General features: G+C 36.7%; 1 protein-coding gene across 1 annotated transcript; it reads right to left on the bottom strand.

Moving 5' to 3' along the window:
• Positions 1–6,808: 6,808 nt before the first annotated feature.
• LOC5574946 (trypsin-3) lies at positions 6,809–8,607 on the bottom strand. Its single transcript, XM_001655369.2, has 3 exons — positions 8,344–8,607; positions 7,211–7,469; positions 6,809–7,151 (listed from the first exon to the last, which is right to left on the bottom strand). Exons 1-3 carry the CDS (start codon positions 8,544–8,546, stop codon positions 6,867–6,869), a joined length of 747 nt encoding a protein of 248 aa, XP_001655419.1. The 5' UTR covers positions 8,547–8,607; the 3' UTR covers positions 6,809–6,866.
• Positions 8,608–9,096: the final 489 nt, after the last annotated feature.

The raw sequence follows: 9,096 nt of genomic DNA, 5'->3' as shown, positions 1-9,096 counted from the left end.
AAAAATTTCGATATAAATTCCTTCCTCACAGAAATTATATAAGGCCTATATAATTTGGCCTTTTACGGCAAAATCAAATGGAGGTGGCCAAATTATATAAGTTAGTAACCAAATGCTGTTTTTTTTTTATACAAAATGCCCAAGTTTGGGGTGCTGTATCTCAGCTTCTGGTAGTCTGAATTGGCTGAAATTTGTATGACGAACCACAAATAACTTGAAATTTTGCCTGTAAGGGAATTATTACATTGCAGTCATTTTACATAGAATTTCAGAGAGTTGTTTAAAGACAAAAGTTAGTAACCGAGAGACTTTTTAATTTAAAGCTAAGTATGCTGTTCCGCTCAAGAAAAGTAAAAAATTCTGCGGAAGAAATGGTCAAGAAATTTTGTACAGTGAGCTCCATTTGAAATGACATTTCTTTTCAACTGCGTACTGCGATCAAAGAAATATGCTTTTATTGACCATTTCTTGCAAGAAATTTCCCACGCATCGAGATAGGCGATTACTTTTCTGTTGAAGTGCATACTTCTCTTAATTCGAAAACGGTAAGTTGTGGAAAGTTGGTCTGTTCCACAAAGTTGTTCAATTTCAGAAGTCACACAAATTTGCAGATTACACCAGCTTTCCACAACTTACCGTTTTTGAATTAAATTAAAAAGTCTCTCGGTTACTAACTTTTGTCTTTGAACAACCCGCTGAAACTCTATGTTAAATGATTTTGCAATCTACTACAGATGAGACGTCGTCCTTTGGTGGAGAGGCCTGTGCCATCAGCAAACAATGATTTTTGACATCCCCGAAATAACTCTGGTAAGTAAGACGCTGCCTTGAGGAACACCAGCTCTTACCGGAAGTCTTTCAGATCTGGAGTTCTGATAATTAACCTGAAGTGTACGCTTTGACAGATAAATTTGAATTATTCCAACAATGTTTGTTGGAAAATTATTTTTTTTAATTTACAATCAAACACTGTCGAATGCTTTTTCTATGTCTAGAAGAGCAAGACCAGTAGAATAGCCTTCAGATTTGTTGGAACCAATCAAATTTGTTACATGTAAAAGTTGATGAGTGGTCGAACGTCCATGGTGGAATCCAAACTCTTCATTGTCATCAATTGAATTTTCATTGGTTATGGTCCACACCAATGCTGATCAAAATCACCTTTTAAAAAAGTTTACCGATGGAGGACACCAAACTGATTGGACGATAGCTAGAAGCTTCTGCAGGATTTTTGTCTGGTTTTAAAATTGGAACAACCTTAGCATTATTCCATTTGTCAGGAAAATATGAGATTTGAAAACATTTGTTAAATATATCAACTAAGAATGATAAGCTACTTTCTGGAAGTTTCTTGATGAGGATGTAGAAAATTCCATCATCGCCAGGAGCTTTCATATTTTTGAATTTTTAATTATAGTTCTCACGTTTTCCAAATCCTATCTCCCAGGAATTTTCGAAAACGTTCTCTTGATTGAGAATGTTTTCGAAGTCCTGAGTAACTTGATTATCTATTGGAATAGTAAGTCCTAAATTAAAATTGTGCGCGGTTTCAAATTGCATAGCAAGTTTTTGAGCTTTTCCGCAATTAGTTAGTTAGTATTTTTTTTTTCCTCTTTCAATGCCAGTATTGGCGTCTGAGTTTTTTTTTTCAAAATTTTAGATAATTTCCGAAAGGGCTTAGAGTCAGGATCCAATTGAGAAATTTTATTTTCAAAATTTTTGTTTCCTCATAGAAAAAAAAAATAAAAAAAATAAAAATGTAGAGGACGGACCTGGTGTAGTGGTTAGAACACACGCCTCTCACGCCGAGGACCTGGGAACGAATCCCATCCCCGAGATAGTCACTAAAAATTTCAGTGACGACTTCCTTCGGAAGGGAAGTAAAGGCGTTGGTCCCGAGATGAACTAGCTCAGGGCTAAAAATCTCGTTAATAAAGATAAAAGATAAAAAAAAAGAAAAAAATGTTTTTAATTTCTTTTTGCAGATCCTGCCATATAATTTTCATAGCTGGGTCGCGAGTGCGTTGAAATTGCCTTTTACATTGCACATTTCTTTGCGATTTGGAGGAAAACCTTGATTCCCTTGATGGAGTCCAAAGTCTTTTGCTTAAAACCTCTAAATTCGGAACAGCTAACCACGGTAGGCGGCACTCTTTGTTTCCTCACTTAAATAAAAGTGTCTGGGCTAGAGGCTGCTTCGGTTTGATGTTCGGAAAATTTGTCTAGAGCATCGACCTGATTGCTCCTTTTGAAGAAATGATCTACATTAACCATTTCACCCTTGGAAGCGCACATTCCGGAGAAACGCCATATCTTCCATTTTTGCCACGTTTAGCGACAGTTTTTAAACTCACTTTTTTGAAAAGAGGTTGTGAATTCAAAGATCCACCCTTCCTTTTGTTATGTCACGCAAATTTTCAACTTTTTCGATCAGTTCTGCTAATATCGGCAACGTGTGATATTTTTAAAAGGATTCCAGATTATCGTCTGTGAGCGCGTGAAAAATTACTTAATAAATGAACAGATGTGGCTACTCTAATGCTGCAGCTTATACTAGAGTGATCAAAGTTATACTGAATGTTAGAATCAACTTCTAGTGAATGGGTATCGCTTAAAATGGTTTTCCAAATATTTCGAGTTTCCTAGAATATAGATAAAAGTTTCGTTGTATTTTACAAAATGTTCATCAGAAAACGAAAAAAAACTCTGTAATTATCACCAGAGCTGTTTGTTCACACAAGGTCGTGGTTCGCGGAAAGCAATCTCAATCAAACCGGTTGTAGGGGGGCTTGCACTTTACTCACCATGTCACAATGAATTTCGTCATTCAGTCGGGAGGCTTTTTTGTGGGCGCATCATATGATAACGATCATATCTACGAATATTGTGATTCTAGTTAACGCAGCTGACGACACGACCTGTTATTTTGATAACGATGATGGCAAGAAATGTATGATTTTTTATGATGGAGTTTTATGTTTATAAGGGCTATTTAAAATTTAAAAAGTTTGTAAAACCAATCTCCTATATCTTCTTCAGTGTCTTAAGTTTCTATGAAATTTTCTGCTTTTCAGGTTGTGATTCAAAGGTGGCTCAAAGACAATGTAGGTTTATATGGAAATTACTATGGAGAAATAATTCAAAATGTTCCAAACACGTTAGTACTGGAATGTTCAACGTATCATCTTATAGTGAAAATCCTATTCTTCAAACCATAGTAAAGAAATTTGCGGAAGAAAGCAATTCAATACGACGGATAGGAGAATAGATATTCATAAGTTTTCATGAGCTCTATCGTTTCTTTTGGGTTGTTAGGGATTGTTTACTCCAACAAACATAAATAAAGTGAAATGAAAATTTCCACCAATATTCAGAACTTTTTGTCGCGTATCAAATTTTCGTCTTCAATGTAATACTCCAGTGTTATTGAGATCAGGGGCACAAACTTGTAAATTTGGTGAAGAATTGCCTGTAATGTGTATAATAGTTGTGTATCCTCCTGTTCGTGCTAAACGTTGCACACTGGGGCAGAATCGAAAAAACGCGGAAACAACCTTTAATTATTCGGAATGAAGAGATAGACGTTTGGTGTCTTCAGCGAAAATGGTCTTTTCAATGAGACCGATGTTTTGAGATAAAGTCATATATTTTTGTATTATTCGCATAAATGGCTCATATGCCATTTCGGTCAAATGTCATTTTAGGTGTATGGTTTCTTGGGCAAAGTTGTTCATTGTTTTATGCTGAAAATTATTGCTGAAGACGTAAAATTTCCAAGGCCTACTATTTTTAAAATATATACAATTTTTAAGAAAATGGTGTTAAAAACCGTAATGTTTGAGTTTTGCTTGTATTTTTTCAATTAAATTGCACTATATCGCCTATAACTATGACATTTATTGGCATAAAGCAGGTCTTGTAAAAATTGGGTGGTAAAAATAAAATTTTGTTTGATTTTTTAAAGATTATTTCCAAAAAACAGGGATATTGCGTATAGGCCATTCTTGCGATCGGGCAAGTTCGGGCAGGTGTTTTCATCGCCATCCACTTACGAAAGGTCAGAGCATTATTGTCTATTAATTTCTAGGATATGATATTCGATATATTTTTTCTATGCGATCTGGAAGTATGCTAAGCTTATAAAAAGGTTCAAAATTATTATAGCAGTTTTCCAATGAAAACAAAAGTTCAAAATAATAATGAACTTTCTTGCGGTTCACTGGTAGCTACATTTACTCAAATATGTGTTATATACATTACCTATACATTGCTCTATTTGCAAAAATGACCTAAGCGCCAGACTCATTATATTATGACAATTTAGGTATGTATATGATTTCTTCTTTTCAATTAAACTAACTGCGATGAGCTCCGCTTGACCCCGCAATTATTTGTACATATATTGAAAGGGTATAGGTTGAGGAACAGCATGATGCTAACATTAGCTGCTACTACTTGCAACTTTACAAGATATGTACACTTCAATTTGATGTGAAAAAATCAGGAAATCATTCGTTAATCTTCAAAATGAAGAGCTAGCGCTTCAGTTTCTTCGGCAAAAATGCGTATTTTTACAGCACCTTAAACATTGTAGAACATTGTAAAAATGTAGAAATTCAAATTCAGAAGTTATGGAGAAAATATGAGTTTTAAGGGGGTACCCATCATTTTTATCCCCTAACTTCGTCAGTGTAGGAGATAGAGCTTTTCCGTCTTCGACAAACTACTCTAAAGTACTCAACAAATGATGAAACTTTATAGTTTCAGCACAAACACACATGTCCCACTTTTTTGATTTCGTCCCACTGTGCGGCCATGAGTAACTCCAGTGATAGGACGAATCAACGGTTAAGCTGTTCAAAAGTTATATATATTTTTAAACATTACAAATCTAATGCGCTGAGACCTACAGTGTGTGCCGATAAAAAATGACTGATTTTTTATTTTCAAAAATATATATCTCAAAACTAAAAAACATACATCGCTGAAAATTTGACAGTATACGTAAAATTTTCTGAACTTTCAAAAAAAAATGAGAACAGCGATAGCCCCTTTGGTCCCGAGGCCTTCAAAACACGAAAAAACGGAAACTATTGAGTTTTTTCATGTGGAAAACACAATTTTTGTGAAATTTTATATTTTTCCTGAAAAGTCAAAATATTTAGCGAAGTTTAGCCTTCATTTCGTCCAAAAAGATTGAAAATCGATCAAACGGTTCAAAAGTTACATTTTTTTTTAAAATAAAAATTTTGCAAAATCGCGATTTTTCTGGTCACCCTATTTCGGAAATGGTCACCCTAATCAAAAAATCCAAAAATACGTGTATCCTTATTTCGGATAAGGAACAAAATATCAAATTTGCACGTAATTTGGAGACCCACTAGATCGGTTTTTCATGGAATGGCTGTATGAATACTTTATGTTTGCTCTATAGTGTGCTATCAGATTTTGTTTTAAAGTGACATAATCTTTGAGAGCTTTATAAAGCATAATTAAAGTGGAAAAGGGCATCTCAACTACCAAATTAATGCAATACTTGGTAAAGCAGTTTTAATGCACAAGCCCTACTAAAGCATTTATGGTTGCATTTTTAGGGTTCATGATGTATATTAGCTTAAAATTATGTATATTTAGGGCATACGTTGAAAGTAAACAAAATAATAAGTCCAATGGTTTTTCTTTACCATCTAAATGATTTTTTTTGTTGGAATCAGGATTCGAACTCACAACTAGGATGATGGTGTGCTGGATGCCTGGTGCGTTGGTGTCCTGTGCTAAAGCTGCTGATGTGATAAGGTAGGATAAAAGTTTCTTATAAACAAAGCCACTGTGTGTGTTAACCATTACTATTCGCCCAGTTATTACTAATAGAAAGAATTCTCTTCGGCGATTGAAAAACAGTGATTTCCTTTCCTCACCAAATGAAACATCAATAGAAAGAATTTGATCACCATTCTTTCTCGTAGAGGCAATAACAGAACTTAACCCACAAAAAAAAGCCCAAGCGCATTGAAGAGATTTCAGGGGAGAAAAATTAATCGACATTTCTTCTCGCTCCATATGAATAAAAGTGTCTCATAGATAAAATACAACATAATTCTGAATGAATACAAATATCCTTAGATCATGAAATGGGGGTTGGAGATGGAGAAATTCATTTCATTATAAAAATTGTTCTTCTTCCATATCCCACAAAACGTAATGAGCGAGTGCGAACGTGCTCGATCGTCTTACTTATTTATTACAGATTCAAGTGTGTTTAATGAGGTTACGTAATCTTGTATGACAGTATAACTGTATATTCACTCTAAACGCTTAACATAATGCTGCATTAAAATAATGCCACAAAGCATTTATAATGTTAATCAAATGGGTCATTGCTTGACAGTTATTGAATGAATGCATGGTAACATTATTAATGCAACAAATGTTGACTTTCGATCAAATTAATGCAATGATTTAATGCTTGTGGTTACTTGGGATATGTTTACTGGTTTACAGCAGAATTTCAAATGGATTGATTATTATCAATCATGTGTCATATAAATTACTGAAAACCAGTAAAACTGATGGTGTTGACAAGTATCCAGCAAGTAAGGTTGCTGAATTCCAGTAAACAATTCAGAAATGCTGTGCATCAGTAAAATGGTGTATTGTTGGATTGGTTCCAGCAAACGACATAGCTGAATGACTGATCGAAAATTTGGTGTGTAGGTTCGCACTAGTTCCAATGTAACTATACTTTTTTTTGGGTGACAAGTACACGTTATTTTAAATCATATGGTGCGTATTAATGAAAAGCATCAACTTCCTATCACAGAAGGGCCGCAAGTTATTTATTTGTTACTTAATGGTCTAAGTGTCTCTCACATATGCTGTCGGATGAAATCGGTAAACTCGGAAACGCGCGTATAAACCGTCGGGTAACCGTTGAAGGCGCAGCCATAGCCCCAGGACACCACTCCGATTACGGTCCCGTCCATCACCAGTGGACCGCCGGAATCTCCCTGGCAGGCATCGATGCCGTGCGCACCGGCACACAGATGGAACGGCCAGATCGGTCCGAAGTTCTGATACGCAAGACCGCAAACGGCATTCTCCACAATCGGAACGGTAACTTCCTGGAGGCGCAAGACGCTGGGTCCCTGGTACTGAAAAAGGGGTCAGAGTTGAAAATTACAAGCATCGAAGCGAATTGGTTTATCTTTACATATAGTGATCCCCATCCGGCAATCGAGGCAACAGCTCCGTGGGAAATCTTCAGATTGCTGTTGGGCAACGCGACCGGTTGAATGCCCGCTCCGAAGATAAAATTCTCCGACAGCTTCAGAACAGCTATGTCCAACTCCAGTGTCCAGTCGTCATATTCCGGATGGATGAACAGCTGGGCGACGGTTATCAACTGGCCACCCTCATTGCGCAAAGTGGATCCGGCGCGAATCGAAAAATCGGTAGGTTCTACATTTGTGCTGAAAGGTTACAAACGGGCACGTGCTGATCATTGATCCCAGTTTAACCGCTTTACCGGCAGCTCCCTTTTTTTCAACACGAAAAAATATTCGAATTGCGATATTGTTTTTTTTTTGCAATTTCTCATCGTAATAGGCTATTTTTCATCATGCCAATCTGTCATGAAACGGCCTACTTTCCTGCACTGAAGTATGCAGTGCTGTAAAATCATCGTTCTGCAACTTGTTACGTAAACACCTATTGTGTCTTGATTGCCGTTTTATGAAACGATTGCACAAACTTGTTTCATTATTATTATTGTTATTATCTTTACAATCGAGGTTTTCAGCCATAGGCTGGTTCATCTCGTAATTTGTTTCATATTTTTCACAACAGACTCTCATCAAAATATAGTTTTATCAAGCGAATAACCGAATATGGGAAAAATTATGTAGCCTGAGATATTTACGTGAGTTATGGCTACGTGTCGGCCCCCAAGAAATTTCAGAATATCTCCGGATCTAGATGACCAATGATCACAATCAACATAGATTCTAAAAATACGTGGCGTTTTTGAGAACTCGAGAAAAAAAATGAAAATTTTGCGATTACAGTTAACAAAAAAATGATTTTGCGATTACAGTTAACTCCCCCTTACTCGATATTCCGTATCTCGATATCGAGTTAGAGAACCATAGTAAAAGTTGGTTTTCATGGCTAACTCGACGGTCCCTTGCATCACAGCTAAACTGGTTTAGTGTTCTGTATCTCGATACCTCCATAACTCGATGGTCCCTTCAATATCGAGTTAGGGAGAGCTCACTGTATTATCTTTTTGCGGTGAAAAACTTATGCTGCTAGTAGAAGGGTTAAGCAGCTAAGTAGAACACTGACTAGTATACGCAATGGGCCGCTGTCAGCACTGCATCCGCACTAATGATCGATCCTCCACAGGTGTGCGTCGAGCCTCGGCGAAGCGAAATCTGGTACGGATGCTGTTCGATAGTGGAATGTTTGCCACCCACAATCCGGGGAGCCGCCAGGGCACTTGCCACTATCGAACCTAGGAACAACACTACAGTCACTACCGATGTCATCTTCGCCGCCAAACTGAGTCCACACTTTGGGTGACACTAATGAACTCGCAGATGTGTTCGATCGGAGGTTTTATATCTTGTTGATTGGTTTCTCTTGTAGTATATGGACTCATAAAGCGATAAGGCTTCAAGGATCGTGGGGGAGCTGACCATTGCAGGGCTGGTAGCAGGTCTCTTCTCAAGTAACCATAACCACAAATGAAAGGCTCAAATTAGTATTAGAAATTCATATATGCATTTCTGGAGAACTACAAATAGAGACACGCTTTATAACAGCACTTCTATCGGATTGTATGACATTTTCCAGAAAACCATTTGCCAGAATGATTTTTGCCAGAAAACCATTCCCCAGAATGTACCATTCGCCAGAAAACCATTTACCAGAATCATTTTTTTGTACTCATTTTCAACCTTGATGTCAATTGATGGACACATTTAGGGAAAATACAAGGCTAGCGAATTTTTCTATACTTGTCATTTTGATATCTTGAACATATTCATATTATTTGTACTTATAGCATGACAGATTGTGTAGCCCACTTTCAGATTA

Source organism: Aedes aegypti, chromosome 3 (genome assembly GCF_002204515.2).
Source record: "Aedes aegypti strain LVP_AGWG chromosome 3, AaegL5.0 Primary Assembly, whole genome shotgun sequence".
NCBI lineage: Eukaryota > Metazoa > Arthropoda > Insecta > Diptera > Culicidae > Aedes > Aedes aegypti.
The sequence above is the reverse complement of the archived record's forward strand: the minus strand, read 5'-3'. Positions and strand labels throughout refer to the sequence as shown.

Excerpts from the sequence above, each read along its gene's own strand:
- LOC5574946 (XM_001655369.2), bottom strand. The coding sequence starts at position 8,546 with ATGACATCGGTAGTGACTGTAGTGTTGTTCCTAGGTTCGATAGTGGCA. Across the intron at positions 7,470-8,343 it reads GCGGCCCATTGCGTATACTA|CACAAATGTAGAACCTACCG; the intron begins GTCAGTGTTCTA and ends GTAACCTTTCAG. Across the intron at positions 7,152-7,210 it reads CCGGATGGGGATCACTATAT|TACCAGGGACCCAGCGTCTT; the intron begins GTAAAGATAAAC and ends CCCCTTTTTCAG.